At 41.8% G+C, this 21,240-nt stretch overlaps 1 protein-coding gene across 4 annotated transcripts in view; it reads left to right on the top strand.

Annotated features, from left to right (window-relative positions):
* LOC146573582 (calcium-dependent secretion activator 1-like) overlaps positions 1-21,240 on the top strand; it is a 329,487-nt gene that overhangs the window by 172,238 nt on the left and 136,009 nt on the right. For all 4 annotated transcript variants that reach the window (XM_085272827.1, XM_085272826.1, XM_085272828.1 and 1 more), the window contains exons 12-13: positions 15,586-15,722; positions 16,077-16,264. In XM_085272827.1, the coding sequence (XP_085128953.1) occupies positions 15,586-15,722; positions 16,077-16,264 (325 nt within the window). The remainder of the gene's footprint in view (positions 1-15,585; positions 15,723-16,076; positions 16,265-21,240) is intronic.

Here is a 21,240-nt window from a genome sequence, read left to right as displayed (position 1 = left end):
GTTGACTGCAGCAGCTCAATGTTAATCAGCTGATAGTGATGGAAGCAGATGAGCGTTTTTCATCATGGTTGTTGGAGTTGTGTAATATGCTGGTATTGATATGATCAAAAATGAACTGAGTTGTTTCGTATTCTATAGAAATTGTACATCTAATTAATAACAAGGCTTTCTGCTGATGTTATCAATTAAAAATTAATTGTTTTATTTTTAAGCAACAACTTTTTAGCATGCAATCACGCCATGCCATACAGGACAGATTTGTAAACCGTGCGTACAAAAACAGACTATTTTACAAAATTGCTCATTCAACAAATGTAAATCACAGCAGATTTTTTTGTTGTAGGTGCACTGTCACAACTAGAAATGTGGGAGGAAAAATTGAAGGCAGAACAGGAAAATGCATGGAAATAACAATTTTCCTTTAAGCACGTCAGTAAAGGTAGATCCGGATACTTGATAACTGTTGGTATAGGTATGAATCTCCACTATCACAGGTTTTAATTGGGAGGCAACATGCAGATATACAGGAGGACTATAAACAGCAATTCCCATTGCATACAACTCTTTTAGAAAATACCAACAACACTGATCATTTATCACTTGCTGGTCTACAGACTTTACAGTGTGGATGGATGGAAAATCTCCACTCTGGCTGAAGTGGTGCTACAAACAACTCTGCGCTCAGGTTTCCTGGCTGTGTGTGGATTTAAACTTACACATCCAAATTTTGACCCTATTGTTCTTCCTTTCAGCTGATTGGTCAATTTCATGTCAATCACAAATTTAACAATCCAATCAGAGAACATCTCCAAAAGTTGATTGTGTTCATCTGGATGTAGCATTTTCAGTGGGAGAAAATGCTGAAAACGCTACCTCCACATGAACAGAATCAACTTCTGGAGATTTACTTACCTGGATGATTGAGCATGCATCAAGACAATCAAGAACAGATAGGTTTGGCTGCTTTACGGCGCTTCAGGTCCTGGAAGAATAAATTCCCGTTTACATACCAGAGTAGCATTTTCCTTCATCACCACGAAGGAAAACAGTCTGTGCGTATCCGAGTTCAGTGGTTTTTGTGTCACAGGGCTTATAATATGTGTAAAAATCTGGCCAGGGACCATCACATCACACTGCTACCATATTTTTCTGTTGCTATCATGTTTCTTTTCTGAGATGTTGTTACTTTTATGACAGATGTAACGAGAAATCTTCCAGAAAGTTAAATTTATTATTCTAATCAAATGTTTGATTCTGATAACAGATAAAGATTTTTTTTACTTTTCTTCTGTTTTGATAGTTTAAACAAATTTTGGGCAATTCCTGTTTATTTGAAACCTTTAGCCCCCAAAAAGTTGTCAGCGACAGGTTTTTCCAAACCTGTCTCGTCAAACCTGAGCTCTACCAGGCGCCCAACATGCCTGGACTTTTAGAAGAAAAGAAGTGTCCAAAAATAAACCACAGGGTCAAATACTTGATTTCGTTCAGTGTTTTAGAGTTATTAATTCGAATTGACTAATTTAAATCTTTTATTCATGTACATTTTGATCGCCTTTAGTAAAAATGGCAAAATTTCAATTTCTTTTTTTTTTGTCTCTTATTAATCCCTGATTACACTCATATAGTATACAGTAGAGGAAAAAAAACTACCAGATGTCATGTACTGGCTGTGTGGAGGCAGGAGAAGACCCAAACGCAAAACTCACGGAGACTGGAACTGAACTCAAAAATGCTGCTTTATTGCAGAAGTGCAAAATAACAGAACAAAACCGGGAATATAAACTAAAGACCGAGGGAACAGAAAGCCACACAGGTTCGGGGAAGAGACATTGACGACGCGACACTGACCTGATGGAGACATGCACATAAATACACAGAGGGTTAACGAGGGAAGTGGGAGCACACGGGGAACACAGCTGACACAGATAATCATAACGAGACAGGGCAGGAGTGAACACAACATGACGCATACTGACGAGAGACTGTCAAAGTAAAACAGGAAGTACACGGAGGTTCAGACAGGAGGAGAGAGAGCACAGGGAGAACACAGACATAACAGGCTGGGGAAAACATGGAATAAAACACAAGGAGAGACGAGGGCTCACAGATACACAGGGGCACACAGGAGGTAACCAAATAAGGAACATCTTAACTAAATAACCCAGGAACCAAGGCATAAATAGGGAACAAAATACAAAAAACACACAAAAACTAAGAATACTGTGCCAACATGGCCCAGGACCATGACACCAGATGTGTAAAGTAGTAGTAATGCTGAAAAAAGCGAAAAAAGCACACACACTCACAGCTGATTTTATGACACTTTTACAGCTAAAACAATATATAATTCCGGTTATCCTGCGTATCATTATGGGGGATGAAGGGTTAAGGAACTGCAATTAATTTTTATAGTTTAGCTTGTGTTTACAACCATATTTTTTGTTATCACCACACAGTAAACATTAACCAATATGTAAAGCGTCCATGTATCCTCCATTCTTGGTCCATTATCTTAAGCTTAGGCGGCCCCCTGCGACCCAATCCGGTACTAAGTAGAAAGGCCCAGACTTCACTCTCTCCAGGCACTTGGCCCAGCTCCTCCGGGGAAATCCCAAGGCATTCCCAGGCCAGCTGAGAAACATAGTCCCTCTAGCATGTCCTGGGTGTTCCTCTGGGTCTCTTCCTGGTGGGAGGTGCCCAAAACACCTCCCCAGGGAGGCATCCTAACCAGATGCCAGTATCTAATCTGTCCTTTTTGTATGTTCCCCTCAGGTTCCCATGGTAGCAGATACAGGGGGAACAAGTGTTGACGATGCCACAAGAAAGATGATGAAATTCCTCATATCACCTGAGCTGGCTGTGGAGTACAACATGCTTGGCCGACATGGGGAAAAAAAGTTCAGGGATTTGCATCTTTTTAATGTTGTGTATGGTAAGTTAGTTTCACTTGAGACATTTGAACTTTAGAAAAATAAACTTTTTTAATAAAGTGTTTGAAAGTGCAACTGAGATTGGTTATCATGCAATTTTTATATATTTTTTGAGGCAATAAAGTGAAATAAACATTGTTCTTTGCAAATCATCACCAAATGAAGTAAGCTAAGGTTAACTTTACTTTGGCTTTCCCATTTTTCTTCTTCATTTGCAGAGGCACTGAAGAAAATATTGAACATCAAAAGTCAACTTGCAAGAAGCAGAGAAGGCTCTGTCCAAGTGGTTCACTGGAGCTAAAGACAGAGGAGGACTGAGGGATGCAAGGGTACAAAATAGACTTACGGCTATGTAAAAAAACAAAACAGAAACCCTGCTGATTCAAGATAAGCTTTTGAGTCTTCCATCTGACCTTTCCCCCATGTTGCTTCAGTTCCAAATATCTAAGGAATTTTGATGTAGTTTGACATTTCTAGTTTTTCAAAAGTTTACGCACTTTGGACAAAATAAAAAAAATGTGAAAAATGTTGTTTTGTGTATCCTCGTGATTTTTGTAATAGTTATATTTACAATGGATGGTTACAATGGTTACAATGGTTAATGGTTATATTTTTGTTTGCAGTCAGCTTTAATATATTTGGTGTCTTTGTGTCACAGAACCCGTATTGGCTGTCTGTTAAATTGATTTGGTGACTGTTTTACTACATGGGGCCCACCCGGTGCCAGAAATGAGCCAATTCAAACTAGAAGTGAAATGCAACTACAGAACCCACTGATAATGCCATTCCAACTTTTTAGCTCACGTTGTCCTCATGTTGTACCCACTAAGAACTTGAAAGATGGGGCCCGGGTGGGTCTCTGTGTACTTTGCTCAGTTGGGGCCCATTTAGTTCCCAGATTTTACCAATGTAACACCGAGATAGGCTAAAAAGTGGGTTTTAAGTGGGATTGTCCGTGGGTTCCATAATGGCCCCATTTTATAAGCCCATGTGGTACCCACATGGTATCCACAAAAAAACTTGAAAAATTGAAAATTAAAAAAAGCGGAATCGGCTGTTCAAAACCCCACAAGGCTGCCCGCTGGGATTGAATCGAGTGGTGATATGTCTGTGAAGGTTCTCAGTCATCCAGGTCACCACATCTGGTGTATGCTGTACAGTGCAGCGAGGAATGCTCAGACCTCTACATTGGAGAGACCAAACAGCCACTTCACAAGCGGATGGCACGACACAGAAGAGCCACCTCCACAGGACAAGACTCAGCAGTCCATCTGCATCTTAAGGATAAAGGACACTCTTTCGAGGATGCCAATGTTCACATTTTGGACAGAGAGGACAGATGGTTTGAAAGAGGAGTGAAAGAAGCCATCTATGTCCACTGTGAGCGACCATCTTTGAACAGAGGCGGGGTTTACGACACCAACTCTCTGCCATCTATAATCCAGTTTTGAGATCCCTTCCCAGACGCCTTAACGCCCACTCACATCCTGGGACATCTGACCTCAGGAATTCGCATGATAAGGTGGGGCCAGGTTTCACAATGAACACACCCGAAACTCTGGCTGATTGGGACCCACGCCCAGTTTCCCACCTTGGCTCAGGCGATTAGAGGATCATCAGGGGGTCCTTTTGTCCCTCTGTGAGGGGTTACTCCCACTAGGTTTATATCTGGGACTCTCCACCATTTGACCTTAGAACTGAAGAAGCTTCTTGGATGAGAGGTGAAACGTCTTCAAGTAACTTAAAGAAGTCCAGACGCTTTTCTTTGAAAGCTCCTTTGACAATCGAGTGGTGAGTTCTCAAAATGGGCTCACTGAGCGCAGCACGAATAAGATCTTGGAGAAGCTTACGGCTGCTGTGAACACTCAGAATAAAACCTCTGAGCAAAATTTGATTACATCTTGGAGAAGCTCACTGTGGCCGTGAGTTCTCAGAATCTGCTCTTTGAGCACAAGAAGGACAACATCACAGAACGTAAGTTTGATAACATCATGGAGAAGTTTGCGGCTCTCCAACAGGAGATTGAGAGACCAGTGTCAGACTGTTAGAACAGCTTTGAAATTCATATGAGTTGTTCGCACTAAAGTAAAAACCATCATCACTTCATGCGGCTACCACTTCGGCGCCAGCTGTGATCTCAAGGCTGGAGCTGAACAACAACTCCCTGATAACAGACTGTGCTTAGACTGTTCTTCCTATCCTACGCAAGGCCACCTGGGTTGGCTGGAAGACTGTTTACTTAGCCTGGCAGGGTGAAGGACACTGTCTCAGCTGAACTCTGGACACGCACACACACACATACACTGATACACACGGATCCCCCCTCCCTTTCCAAAAGCCTTCGATGCTTGTGCCCTCCCGGGGAAGATGGCGGTCGACTGGACCAGCGCAGACATGCTGCAGGACCGGATGCGCTGCCTACACCGGCTCTCTCTTACCCTTTACCCACCCCTGTTGCTTACCTTGTGTTTCTATGGTGTATTGATAGTCATGTGCTTTTTGTACTGAGGTGTTTTTTCTGTTATCAAACTGTTCTCCCACTAGGAGCTCAGTCTGAGTGGAGTTTTTTGGTCCTCCTCTCACCTCATGTTATGTATTTTCGTTGTTTTTTTCCTGTCAGCCTACCTTTCTGACATGTCTTCCCAATGTGCTGTTTGTGTAAGTTTGGTCAGAAGGTTCCTTTGTAAGTGCGCATGCGCCATTAGCGTGCAGCCTGCTGTAACCCTAATTTCCTTTGGGATTAATAAAGTATTCTGATTCTGATTTTGATATAAGTGGCACTGTAGAGCAGTTTAGAAACGCCCTTGTCTGAATCCAATAAAATACATAACTTTTCACTGGACCTGAGACATATGCAAAATCTATGGGTTTTTGAGCATGTTAAGGATCCCAAATTCCAATACATTTGCCTGATAATATGAACTGAACAATTACAATACAGCTTTTGCGCTGTTAGTGCTTGTGCCCTAATAAGAAGTGGAACAGATGCAATAGGGCCTTCACACTTTTAGTGCCTGCGCCCTAATTAGCAGTTACTAACAGCAATTAACTAAGGTTAAGAGTGGCAACAACAACAGTGCTCACTGACAGAAAAGTTAAAAATATTTTTAACAACTCACGTCAGTGTCACTGTCATCTGTGAGAAGTGAGCTTTACTGGCTCATCAACTTGTATCAGACTCCTTTCAAAAAGTTTTATTTCCTCTTCAAAACTAAATAAAGATAGATGCTTCTCACCCAGCATTGACAGCTGAGGTAAACAAACAGGAAGATGGACAACAACCTACAAGCTCTTACTGGTCACTTTGCAGTCTGAGTACATTCACTACAGATTAACCGTGCCCTGAGTTTTTGAGGTTAATCTAGGATATTCTAAAATATTTAAGTGATCATTAATTCCCCGTAGCCATTATTTATTTCCTAATTCATTGCTTAAGTTTTGATATTATTCAAAGATTTTAAAATATACTGTGTACAAAATGTACAGTAGTAGAGACATGCCCACCAGCTACGACCGTTATAGGGCATATTCTAAGTTTATTGTTTTTGATCTCTCTTGGCTGAACTGTTAAGACCTATTAATTAAATAATATTTATGTGAAGTCACTTTAAAAAAACATTACACAGTTGAGATAATCAAAAATTAACAGCAGATTTTTATAACTAGAAACGGTAGAGACAGATTTCACCTGTTCTCATTTATACTGAGAGAAGAGTGGATCTCCTGAAGTCCATTATGAGTTCTTTTGTTTTAAGAACATTCAGCTTCAAGTTGTTTTCTGTTGTCTACCTCCGCCCTGTATGCTGTCTAAATTATATATGCTGTCTTAATTACGCCTTATTATTTGTATCTTAGCTCAGTCATTCTTGATCACCCTAGGCGTCGTCTTCCATTTTGACCTCGGGACTTCCAAACCATATTCGGCACAGATGTTCCTGTACACTATGCCGGCCACTTGGTTATGGCGTGCCATGTATGCCCTGCCTGCTAGCATCTTGCACCCTGCTGTTATGTGCTGGATTGTCTCTGGGGCATCTTTACACAGCCTGCACCTGGGGTCTTGCCTCATGTGATAGACCCCAGCCTCTATGGATCTTGTACTGACAGCTTTTTCTTGTGTTGCCATGATTAGTGCATCTGTACTGTCTTTCAGTCCAGCTTTGTCCAGCCACTGGTAGGACTTCTGGGTATTAGCCACCTCCTCTATCTGCTGGTGGTACATACCGTGCAAGGGCCTGTCCTTCCATGATGGTTCCTCCTCTTCCTCCTCTTTCTTGGGTTTCTGCTGCCTGAGGTATTCACTGAGCACTCGGTCAGTTGGGGCCATCTTCCCAATGTATTCTTGGATGTTCGTTGTCTCATCCTGGACTGTGGTGCTGACACTCACCAGTCCCCGGCCCCCTTCCTTCTGCTTAGCATACAGCCTTAAGGTGCTGGATTTGGGGTGAAACCCTCCATGCATGGTCAGGAGTTTACTAGTCTTGATGTCAGTGGCTTCTGTCTCCCCCTTTGGCCAAGTTATTATCCCAGCAGGGTACCTGATCACGGTACCTCTGCAGGTACTTGGTCGTTGCAGATGTCCTAGTGGCCCCAGGTACTTGTAGCTGTCCTCTATGTCTGTAATGTTGCCTTCTGGTAGTTCAATCCCCTCAATTCTGACTACTTCCCTCTCTTCATCATCATCCGACTACACTTCTCCAGTCCGAACGACATTCCAATGTCATTGCTGTATAGCCTGGTAGTGTGGATCAGTGAATCGATGTCTCGTTCACTCTTGGCATACAGCTTGATGCCATCCATGTAGAGGAGGCTGCTGACAACTGCTCCATTTCGTAGTCGGTATCCGTAGCCAGTCTTGTTAATGATCTCACTAAGGGGGTTCAGGCCTATGCAGAACAGCATTGGGGACAGAGCATCTCCTTGGTAGATCCTGCACTTGATGCTGACTTGTGCTATTGGCTTGAAGTTGGCCTCTAGTGTTGTACGGCACATCCCCATTGAGTTCCTGGTGAAGGCTCTTAGGGTCCTGTTTATATTGTAATCAATCCAGGCAGTGCACAGGTTGGTCAGTCTGGTCTTGCAGTCTCGGGCGACTGCTCGGTCTAACACGTAGCTGGTGTTTTGCACCTCTGATGTTCTTGCCAGTTCCTTTCAGTGCCCCACTCATGTATTGAGCCATTCGCTTGTTCATCTTTCAGGCATCAAGAGGGCCAACGTGTTGTGCTGTCATCTTCCATATTGAGTTGATTGGTTCTGCTGCCTGTCTCTCCCAGATCAACTGCCCATTTGCGCTAGGGATGGGTATCGTTTAGCTTTTATCCAATACTGGTGCCAAACCGGTAGTTTTTTAATGGTGCTGGTGCTTAAACGGTGCTCGAACCGGTGCTTAAAGAATGGAGAACACAAACTTTGTCCAAAAACCTCTCATGTTTAGCTGTTTTCCACTTTTTCTTTGGTCATTTTAGCCTTTTTGGCCAGGGTGAAGGGAGTATCTGCCATCAAACAAGAAGACAGCCGCATGTAACTACGACGGTGTTTGCTAGTTCACCTTACATGCATTAATGTAATAACGTGGTTAGCCTACTCAACGTAAATTACACACGAACAACATTAAGCTACTCACGCAGAGAAGAACGGCTGCTGCTGCCATCATCCATCATCATTTCTGCTACACTGGCAGGGCTAGGGGCCAGGACTCTCCCCTCGTGTTTTTGGGGGATGTTGCTAACTCCGGTCCGATAACTGGCACCACACCCGCAGTAGATGTGCTCGGTGTGAGCTAGCAAGCTATCAAATACGGTGCATTTCTCAACTTTTAAAAAAAACGCTATGCGTCGCCAGGTCTTTCATCAGATTTGAGGTGTTACCTCCTTTGCACAGTATCACAGTATCAGCTTAAAGCACTTGTTGCAGGCTGCTGAGTTTGCATCTTTTGCTGTGAAGTACAGCCAGAATTTTGACTGCTTCGCCTGGGGCATTTTTAATCTGTAGCTCTGCTCTAAAAGAACGTACGTACCTAGGCCCACCTACTATCTTTGGAAAGATAAAATGATTGGCTAGAATCCAAAGTGTATGACATCTTAGGAAAAAAAGCACTGAAATAAAGCACTGAAACGTGCAATGCTTTTCGGTCTGGTTACTACTGTTTATGTCAGAACCGGTGCCATAATGGCATAATGGCCGGTACCCATCCCTTATTTGCGCGTGTGTGAAGTTAACTCTACTTGGACAAACTGCTCGAAACAGGGATTTGAGTCATTGTGTACTTCAGATGGGTTAATAAAGACATTAAATTAAAAACTTTTAATCAGATTAATCATAGTGATAGATTAATATATGTTGTAGAGGACATATATATATAAACACCCAGCACGCCCCTGCGGGCGGTTTATCTTTTTTTTTTTTTTTTTTTTTTTTTTAAATGACATCAGAAACAGCAGTATGCGACATTACGTGATGGCAGAGCTTCAGTTCATCCTTTGTCTTTTTTTTTTTTTTTTTTTTTTTTAATAAATAGGACAGGGGGAATGAATGAGAGAAAGAGGGGGAGAGAAAGAAAGAAAACCAAAGGGGAGAAGAGACGGTGAGAAGGGGGGGAAGAGAGAGAAAAAAAAAAAGAACTCCTGGGTCACCTGTATGGAGAAAAAAACAAACAAACAAAAAAAACAAACAGAGGAGACAGCAAACAACAAAGAGCAACATAATAATAGAGAAAACAAAGCACCATCACAATAAACTAGCTAGTCATAGATATCAATATTTACTAAATAATAAACGATATTGTGCAGCACGCAAGATAGACAGCGCACAGTGTGCTTTGAGGCAGCAGCCAAGAAAGCTTTAGTCCGCGTCTGTGAATACCCATGTGTGCATACCTGTGTGGATCAGCATGCTTGCATTCCAAAGGTTTCTCCATGTAATGATCTGCTAGGGAGTGTGGGGGGGCCACAGCCCCGTCCTCCAGGGTGTGAAGCGGGTATGGAGGAGATCAAAACTCCAGACATCCAGAGGCCCCCAGAACACAAGAGACCATGGAAGACCAACAGAGGGGCAGCCGCGCCACTGTTCCAGTAAGAGCTGAGGAGAGTCCCAGATGAGGGCTCGTCGGGGCGGGCGGTTTATCCTTCAAGCTCGGGTCCTCTACCAGAGGCCTGGGAGCTTGAGGGTCCTGCGCAGTATCTTAGCTGTTCCCAGGACTGCGCTCTTCTGGACAGAGATCTCCGATATATATATATATATATATATATATATATATATATACACACACATATCAGTGGCAGATATCCAAGAAAGGGTCTCCAGTATGAAGAGTTTGACGGCACCAGGGCCCGACATGGTTCACGCCTACTGGCTAAAGAAGCTGACTGCACTCCACGAGCGTCTGGCAGCACAAATGAACCAGCTGCTAGTTAACGAGAGACACCCGGAATGGCTAACCAAAGGTCGGACGGTCCTGATCCCCAAGGACCCCAAGAAGGGACCGGTCCCCTCCAACTACCGACCAATAACCTGCCTCAGTACTACATAGAAGCTCCTGTCAGGCATCATATCGGCTAAGATGAACAGGCACATGGGTCAATACATGAGTGGGGCACTGAAAGGAATTGGCAAGAATACCAGAGGCGCAAAACACCAGCTACTGGTAGACAGAACAGTCAGCCGAGACTGCAAGACCAGACTGACCAAACTGTGCACTGCCTGGATTGATTACAAGAAGGCCTATGACTCAATGCCCCACAGCTGGATACTGGAATGCCTAGAATTGTACAAGATCAATGGGACCCTAAGAGCCTTCATCAGGAACTCAATGGGGATGTGGCGTACAACACTAGAGGCCAACTCCAAGCCCATAGCACAAGTCACCATCAAGTGCGGGATCTACCAAGGAGATGCTCTGTCCCCACTGCTGTTCTGCATAGGCCTGAACCCCCTCAGTGAGATCATTAACAAGACTGGCTACGGATACCGACTACGGAACGGAGCAGTTGTCAGCCACCTCCTGTACATGGATGACATCAAGCTGTATGCCAAGAGTGAACGAGGCATCGATTCACTGATCCACACTACCAGGCTATACAGCAATGACATTGGAATGTCGTTCGGACTGGAGAAGTGTAGTCGAATGGTAACAAAGAGAGGGAAGGTAGTCAGAACTGAGGGGATTGAACTACCAGAAGGCAACATTGCAGACATAGAGGACAGCTACAAGTACCTGGGGATCCCGCAGGCAAATGGGAACCATGAAGAGGCCGCTAGAAAGGCTGCAACCACCAAGTACCTGCAGGGGGTCAGGCAGGTCCTGAGGAGTCAGCTGAACGGTAAGAACAAGATCCGGGCCATCAACACGTACGCCCTGCCCGTGATCAGGTACCCTGCTGGGGTAATAGGCTGGCCAAAGGAGGAGATAGAAGCCACTGACATAAAGACAAGAAAGCTCCTTACCATGCATGGAGTGTTTCACCCCAAATCCAGCACCCTGAGGCTGTACGCTAAGCAGAAGGAAGGGGGCCGGGGACTGGTGAGTGTCAGCACCACAGTCCAGGATGAGACAACAAACATCCAAGAATACATTGGGAAGATGGCCCCAACTGACCGAGTGCTCAGTGAATACCTCAGGCAGCAGAATCCCAAGAAAGTGGAGGAAGGCGAGGAACCATCATGGAAGGACAGGCCCCTGCACGGTATGTACCACCGGCAGATAGAGGAGGTGGCTGATATCCAGAAATCCTACCAGTGGCTGGACAAAGCTGGACTGAAAGACAGCACAAAGGCACTAATCATGGCAGCACAAGAACAACCTCTGAGTACAAGATCCATAGAGGCTGGGGTCTATCACACCAGGCAAGACCCCAGGTGCAGGCTGTGTAAAGATGCCCCAGAGACAATCCAGCACATAACAGCAGGGTGCAAGATGCTAGCAGGCAAGGCATACGTGGAACGCCATAACCAAGTGGCCGGCATAGTGTACAGGAACATCTGTGCCGAGTATAACCTGGAAGTCCCAAGGTCAAAATGGGAGATGCCCCCAAGGGTGGTGGAGAATGACCGAGCTAAGATCCTGTGGGACTTCCAGATACAGATGGACAAAATGGTGGTGGCTAACCAACCGGACATAGTGGTGGTAGACAAACAGAAGAAGACGGCCGTAATGATCGATGTAGCGGTTCCGAATGACAGCAATATCAGGAAGAAGGAACACAAGAAGCTGGAGAAATACCAAGGGCTCAGAGAGGAGCTCGAGAGGATGTGGAAGGTGAAGGTAACAGTGGTGTGAAATGCTGTATACATTTCATCAGAGTGTGGTGGCCAGTGCTCTCTTTAGTGCTGATGTGTGTTGAGGGTGCATCCTGATGGACAAAAAATCCAGCTCAGTGTTTGGAAGGAGACTTGACTCACTTAAGACTGTGGTGTATATGGACACATTGAACAAACTGAAAGAACAACGGCAAAAACTCTCTTCATAGCCTCCCAGCTGGGCGAAAGAGCAATGACAGAACGTGTCATTGCTGATAGGATTTTCCTGAAGATCTGAGCAGTTCAGGAGGTTCCTTGTTCCCATGGCAATAAGAGTTGTAAAAACCTTCTGTGAGTCTAGAGTAGAACAAAGAATTAATTTATTTGGATAACCTGGTGTCTCTCATGTTTGGCCATGATTTTGGCCAAAATTACAACAGGGAAACTGCATAGTGACAAATGTGAAACAAATAGATGGGAGTGTTCAGAACGAGACAGCAGGTAAGAATAGAGAACATTTATCGATGGCACTATCAATGCAAGTTTGTATTTCAGAAAGAAATCTCAGAAAAAAACAACAACTCATGGAGTCAAAAAGGTTAGGGTGGTATCACTCATCCCCCATCACCAGTAAAAGTCACATTTGTCTTAAAAAAGAAATCCATTATGCAACAGTAACAGAATTAACAGACTCACTAATGATGATGAACATTGTGACTTTTGTGTTGTTTTGCTTAACTGGGGCCTGCATTAGTTCTCAGAGGTATTACCATGTCTAACTGTACAATTTCCATCTTATATTTTGGGATGCCATCTGCCAGTAGCACATTGATCAAGGTACTTATTTTAAATATATAAAGATATAAAAATAAGTGTCCGATTCTATTAAATCAGAGTTTATTTTATTTTATTAATGGTTTTAACAGAAATGTCATTCCATGTCTTCTAGTAACATTCCATGTTACTAGAATAGAATAGACTAGGCTAGACTCGAATAGAATAGAATAGAATAGAGTGCCTTTTATTGTCACTATACACATGTAAAATGAGATACAGAGCATCTCCTACTCAGTGCAGACAAGAGTCGTGGAGTACTTATGAACTACTACGACTACAGCAAACATGTGGAGGTTTAATCATAACTCACTGATGATGATTTTAATTGAATTTATTGAGATACACAGTGGCTACTGGAAGCTGTGACAACATTAGATGACCTGTTCATAATTAGCCATGTGCTGTAGTGATGAGGTTGGGTATGGAAGTCAGTGCAGTATACCAGAGGACCTAAACACATTTCACGGTCAGTCCACAACCAAAGCAAGCCATGTGCTAAATAGTGCCAAATGATTTTGACCACCATGGCTAGCACCAGCACTGGATCCACTGCCTCCCGGTTTCTCTCCTTTGAATCTAAAAATGAATAGCAGCCATCAGTCATTGTCAGGGCCGTCTTTCTCCAGCCCAGACGGATGGGAGTGACTAATGTCACTGCATGTTACTGTCCAGCCCTCCCGCCTCCACTCTTGCTCACTCACATCAAACAGACCTGACAGGCCACCAGCTATGGACCAAAGGGGCACCTCAATGTCACCTTTTTAGATATTTGGGGGAGGTTGTGGGGGTGGGGACTTGTTGAGGGAACACAATCAGCTCCCAGCATCCCACTCTTTGTTTTGTTTGTTGACTGACAGCTGAGGTGCTTTCAATTGGCAGTAAAGAGGATGTTGCCTGACAAATCTCTCGATTGTTGGGTAGCTCACTATAACTTCTATTCATATCCATTTTAGTGGATTTATTTAAACACATCAAATTTAATTACATCTTTGAGAATATTCTGCTATTATGTGTGGGAAAGAACTGATTGCACTGGTTGTAGCCCATTTTTAGCAAGCAAAACATGTGCTGTTTATTTGAGATGTTGGGCTAAACAATACTTGTCCCAGTTATTATATTGAGGATAACAACTTCATCTCTTAGGATTGCTTTCCTGTAACAGAACATGAAATATCCTTTGTGTCTACAAACATGTTTGGAAGCTACATTAGAGTTATGTGTCTGTCAATAATGACTCTAAGTATTCTGTGTGCTAATGATTTTTATTGCTAGGGAGCATGCCTTAAATACAGTTGTGTGTATGAAATTTCACTAAAAATATGCGAAATCATTGGAAGGACATTTTTTCCCTTCCTTCAGTATATACAAAGCTCAATATTCTTTTTATATAAAGAAGCTATAAAATTGCTTTGAAATAACTCAAATTTCTTTAAATAAGGGGTGTGCGTTCTTTTTTTTAACTACTGGATTTTACTTTACTAAAATGTGTTTTTTTTTCTTAGCAGGTTGTTGTTGGGCATACTCTACGGTGGCTTTTGTGTAAGCCTCCTGAGAACCAGCCTATTCATTTATGCCCTCTGTAATGCACATTTGGTTTTGGTCTATAAGTAATTTGACTCATTTGAAGTCCTGATGTACTAAATAGAGGACATTCTGGGCTCTCCATTGATGTCTCATGTGTTTGGTTGGCTTCTTTTAGCTACAAAGAGAAGGGAAATCACAAAAAAGTTCAATGGGAACATTCATTTTTCCTTGGTTCTCAGGAGGAAATATCATATTTATTACAAAGCAACAGCCACATGTTTAGTGTAGCATTCCAATTTTTCTTTTAAATTAATGACAAAATTGGTCAAATTTTATTTTGCAAAGTTGTGTTATAATCATTGACAGTATAAACATGGGTGGGTTTGAAAAATTAAGGTTTCAAAATGGTGCATTAATCATGACATGAAACTGCATGCTCAGTGGTTAACAACTTGTCAATCACCAGTCATCAGCCAGTGAGCGTGTGGTTTCATCTGTTTTTCTGCATCCAAAATGACACTGGTGGAAAAATCTTCTACATGAGACTACACAAAGACGTCAGTGACATCATGTCCATACTGTCAATTATAACGACATTTTTATCTAAAATTTGTTCTACTTTCAATATACCACTTTGATTTCAAAGAATCATTAATTAACCCCTCTACTTTGATGAGTAAAATAGATTATTGTGAGTCCTCATTCTTTGCTCATTCTCAGGTATTTAGTGTGACAGTTAAATGGGGCCACACTAGAGAGCTGGGGGCCACTGCCAATGCTGTGAAGAGGCATCAGAATGATGCCCTTTTTGTGTTTCTGACAAATGTAGAAAAGGCATTCACTGGGAAAATGATTATTATTACTTTCTCTTGTTGTAGTAAGTATAATCACAGCCAATATGGTGTTTAAGCTCATGTAAAGAGAGTTAATGCACAAATTTTGCCAATCATGCAAATTATGAATGACTGCATAACATGAATACGACACATGACATTTGCCTTTTTTATGTCTTTCTCTCTCTGTGTGCCGCATCGTCGAATGCATAATCTGGCATAAACAGATGCTGATCGAGCCCAGAAGCATGGCATGGACGAGTTTATTTCAGCTAACCCCTGTAACTTTGACCACGCCTCGCTGTTTGAGCTTGTCCAGCGCCTCACTCTGGACCACAGGCTTAATGACTCATATTCCTGCTTGGTAAGTAAATCAAAATCCAGAAAGAGTCTAAAACCTATAATTGATAGAAAAACCGGCAACAATGGTGGCTGTTGAGAGGGAAACAAAGAGAAACGATTGAGGTGTGCCAAATTTCACATGAAAAGTACTGAAAATCAGTGGCAACAGGTCTTATGGAGTGAACACAGGAATGCATTCTGTATCTTAGCAACCGTAGTGTCTTAATAATAACAAAGTCTTACTATCAGTAAAGATGTGGTTTAATATGCTCGCATGATACTATTGTTAAGTGCTATTACAGAGTGTTATAGCATATAAACATCACTTATTTCATCAGAGGAATCCGACAACAGTGTTTCTGTGTGTTACCAACAGGGCTGGTTTAGTCCTGGTCAGGTGTTTGTCTTGGATGAGTACTGTGCTCGTTATGGTGTTCGAGGCTGCCATCGCCATCTATGTTACCTGAGCGATCTGCTGGAGAGGGCAGAGAATGGAGCCATGATTGATCCCACACTGCTGCACTACAGCTTCGCCTTCTGTGCATCCCATGTCCATGGAAACAGGTAAATATCAACTCCTGTCTCCTTTATTTGCCCCAAATGCTCCAGTCCTCCTTTGTCAATGCAGAAATCACTGAAACTCTGAATAACTGAACTCTGAACTGAACAGTTAACCCTCTCAGGCTCAAATTAAACTTTTTGTTGCTAATGCACAACCAAGTCCTGCAGTGGTACTTCTGAGTAAAACAAACTCATCAAATATGTATGTGGGGTAATCAGGTTGTTAGTTTTCAACTGTTGCAAATCGGCAACGCCTGCCTCGAGAGGATTAACTAATAATTAAAACTGGAACAGGGGCAGACCACATATATGTGGATATGTAATATGTAACTTTGGGTTTGATTTGGTTGCAGCGGCTGATTTTAGTTTGATTTTGCATGTTGTTTTCATGCTCACTCTTCCATTTTTTTTTCTTTTTTTTGTGCTTTGTATAACCTTCTTGCCTTATTCACACTGTGACTTACCCTTCCTGCACAGACCCTAAAACCTGCACAGACCAGTGTGTTTGGCACTTACCAGTATCTTGTAACCTTTTTACCCTTTATCCCTGAGATCCTTTCCCAAACTGCTAAAAGAAACTGAAAACCACAGAGTTCATGATAAAAAAAAGACTTTGGCTGTATGGTAAGATTTCCACAAAACATTTTTCTAACCAAAGGTTTCGATAACTGAGGTGTTCAACTCATCACTCAGCAGATAACGTACTGAAGAATCAAACGAGAGGTATACAGTAACCTATTCCCATCATATCACTAAAGGAGTATCACAGCTTCACATCCAGCTTTGTTAGCTGTTGATAACTGACTGACCCTAGAGCCAGTGTAGGTGTGGCTAAATGTTTCTGCCATTGAAAAGAAAGATCATCAGCACAGACAAAAAAAGGCTTATCAAAGGTAAACTTTAAATCTGAATCCAGCCTGAGACTTTCTGCGTGTTTGTCTGTTGGAAGATTGCCGTCAGTTTTACTCTAAGGAACAATTCTTTTGCAACTTGTAGACGAAACAGCCCTTTACTACAGTTTTTGTCAGTTTTGTCAGGTTGGGTGGGTTCGATTCCTGCCCTATCAGAGGTTTCCTTTTAAACTTTTTCTACCCCTCTTTTTACTGATTGTTCCTCAAAAGGAAACATTTGGTGTCTCCCCATAATAGCATATATCTTGTCCATCACTACTGACATAACTCACTACTACCTGATATAATTTGCATTTTATCAAATTAACCCATTATCTAAAATGTCATTACAACAGTTCCAGGAACTATTCAGTATGAGTGATGTGTTTTTCTAGATGATCTGAGCCAGGTGTGCTTGTGCTGAGATGTCAGCCTATGGAACAAACTTTACATTACATAATCATCCCAGTTCTGCTGTGACAAATTAAAGGCAAATCCTGAATACTTGATCCCTACACAAAGTTGCAAAGTTTGGGTCCGTTTGTCCCTTCTGAGGGAATGCTCACTGAAAATCAGGGCTCTTTATTGATTATAATAGAACTGTGTTGCATGCAAATCCATATAGTGCTAACCAGCGGTCATTAGGATATTTCCTCAGTGAATGGCAAAAATCAAGCAGGAACTTAAAGGAGTAAAGAACAACTCAGCCAAATATTAAAAACTATTTAAAATGATGTTGGTGTGTAATTGGTCTGTATTTGTAAAGCGCTTCACTTAGTCCCTAAGACCCCAAAGTGCTTTACACCACATTCAGTCATCCACACACTGGTGGTGGCAGCTACGTTGTAGCCACAGCCACCCTGGGGCGCACTGACAGAGGCGAGGCTGCCGGACACTGGCGCCACCGGGCCCTCTGACCACCACCAGTAGGCAACGAGTGAAGTGTCTTGCCCAAGGACGCAACGACCGAGACTGTCCAAGCCGGGGCTCGAACCGGCAACCTTCTGATTACATGATGAACTGCCAACTCTTGAGCCACGATCGCCCCTTATAGAAGTAGCGTCTGAAAGAAGCTTTAAGTCCTCAGTAGTTAATGTTCTTTCTTTAAAAGTCTTGAATTACAGTTAGTACTTAAAGCACACCTTGATTAGTTCATTCAGAATCAACAAATTACATTTTCCATATACTAATGGACGTGATGGTTTGGAGTGTGAAATCTGTGTGTGTGATGTTGACACCAGCAAATAAACAATTTTCACAGAGTGGGATATAAAACTTGTGGCTGTGCTTTTCAGTCGGATCAAACTGTGTCCTCTGTTGAAGGTTGTTTGGCTATGACTGATGAGTTCCCTGCATGTTATTCCACTAGCCTGTTATCTAAGTTGCACTATTTACCTCTTGTCTAATCTGCTGTGATGTGATCAGCCATCATATCTGTCAACATCACAGTCAGCTGTCGGCAGCTGAAGCCAAACAAAGATAGACGAGGGCCACTCCAGCATTGAGGGCAAAGGTCAGGGAGGGCTGTCTGTCAGTGCCCCCACCTCCAACCTGCATCATTTCTCCAACTAACCCTCCTGTATGTATCCATCCATCTATCAATCTTTTCATCTATCTGTGACAAATAGTGACGGAGGACTGAGGCCTTTTTTGATCACTATGGACAGATGGATAGCAGTCACTCTAACAGAAAGAGAGGGAAAGAACAGGGGGAAATATGACCAGCTAGAATTTTTGGAATTAGAAATGATAGGCTCATGCACTTTATTTAGTATCATAACAGACTTTACACATAGAAAAATGTTTGTGCAGGTGAATAAATATCTAAAAAAAGAGTAGAATTTTTTTTAAAATCCAAAAATAATTATATCTTTATGTAGTCCCGTCCACAGACACGAGGCAGAGACCTAATCTGCCAGTCCAGCCATCGTGCCTGGAGGTTGAGTCATGACATGTTGACAGGTTGTCATGTGTTATGGCTGAATGTCTCTGCAGCCATAGCTGCTGCATGTGCCCATATGCACACACCTCATCCTAGGCCAGACCAACCCTCCCCTCCCCCCAACACATAAATACCACACCACCGCTACTGCCTTCTAATAGCCTGCCAGCCTGGAGGTGTTGGTGCATCAAGTTAGACGCAACTGCCCGGTCACCTGCTAAAGAGTCAGGATTTGACTTCTGTAGAACTAAATGTCAACTCCATTCAGCTCCAGTGAAATGTCTTTAAAACAGATAAATAATATTTCAGCTGCAGTTGATTTTGTATTTGTGTTTAATTGGTACATTTGAAAGAAAACTGAACATTATTGCAGTTATTTTCACACAGCTGTTTTCACAGAAACATCTGGCATCTTTTTCAATGACATCAATGTCACTTTGTACTGTCAAACCTGACAATGCAAAATAATATTTTACTTTTCTTTTTTGAGTTTAAGTTCTATTATATAAATAATCAGTCTTTGTGTAGCACTGTATAGAAATGTTTACTAGTAAATACTAATCTAGATAGTGTGTATTCAGAGACATGCAAAGGTGTATTGAGATGTTTTGCATATTTATTTTAGATAAAGAGATTTTTTGGTAGAAAAAAATGTACTCCATGTAACATATATAAAAACAGAATGTAATGATTTGCAAATCTTATAGTCCTGTTGTTTTCACAATAGAACCTAGAAAAAAGTGAAACTGAATATAGAAACTGAAATATTTTACTGTTTCATGAACAGTGTTGGTCAAGTTACTTGAAAAAAGTAATCAGTAACTAATTACTGATTACTTCCCAAAAAAAGTAATCCCGTTACTTTACTGATTACTTATTTTCAAAAGTAATTAATTACTTAGTTACTTAGTTACTTTGTTACTTTTTAAAAACACGATTTACAACCTGAAGAGGTGATAAAGCGATAGATCTTTCAGCCCAATTCTACTTTTTCTGCATAATCCATCATACAAAATGTAATCAAATGGAAAAGTCTCTTTTTAAAACTTGTTTTATTAGTTTTAATCTTTTAACTTTATGCATCAAGCAAAAATTTAATTATATGCAACATTCTCTGACTTGAATAAATTAGTTTAACATTTAAACCTATTTTTTGCACATTCCAGCAAATAAAATAAAATATTTTTTGTGTTTACACTTACTCTTTCAAATAGATGCAAGTAAAACACAGCAGAAAATAAATAAAGTCAAAGACTCAGCGGTCCTGTTGCTCTATTTTCACCTATTAAGCAACACTGGGGTAGGCGGAGGTTTACCCTGGTGCAGGTGTGCCGCGGTCAGTTGAAGAATCCGCGAGTTTCTCTGTGAGTTTCCCATTACGTCGTAGCTACTCGGTGCTTGTTTGGAAGTTTAGGAGTTTTTTTCGCTGTAAAAAGAAGTTTTCTTCCCACGCACAACGGACGCTAATGTTTTTGTCACTTTTTATGGAATCAAACTCAAAGTACGGTCAGTGCTTCCACACTTTAAACACTGCACGCTCATACTCTCTCCCACAATCGATATGTGATCCATTGTTGATCTGCACACAGCTGTTGTCACCAATGGCGCACTCGCTTACGTCAGTGTCGTGAGACATTCTCGCAAAAAATCACGGTTTTAGTAACGCAGCGTTCCTACGGGAAAGTAACGGTAATCTAATTACCGTTTTTGCAATAGTAATCCCTTACTTTACTCGTTACTCAAAAAAAGTAATCAGATTACAGTAACGCGTTACAAGTAACGCGTTACTGCCCATCTCTGTTCATGAAACATATTAGCTACTTTTGAATTTGATGGCAGCAACACATATCAAAACATGTGGGACGGGGCAACAAAAGGCTGGAAAAGTAAGTACTACCAAAAAGATATAACTGAAGGAACATCAAGTATTTGGGTCATTAGGAGAAAAGATAACTGTGTCTACAAAATCACCGGACAATTTCAGAATAATGTTCATCAATGCAACATTAAAAAGAATTTGAATATCATATTAGCAATGCTTTATAATATTATCAAATGAAATTACTGTGCACAAAGAACAAGGACAAGCATCAATTAGTATAGATGATCGTGATCTTTGAGCTGCACTACATTAAAATAGATATGAT

The sequence above is a fragment of the Mchenga conophoros genome, linkage group LG5, assembly GCF_057382185.1.
Source record: "Mchenga conophoros isolate Kocher_MC1m ecotype Shallow Benthic linkage group LG5, M_conophoros_male_GT1.1, whole genome shotgun sequence".
Taxonomy (NCBI): Eukaryota; Metazoa; Chordata; class Actinopteri; order Cichliformes; family Cichlidae; genus Mchenga; species Mchenga conophoros.
This window is presented reverse-complemented; position numbering and strand designations above follow the sequence as displayed.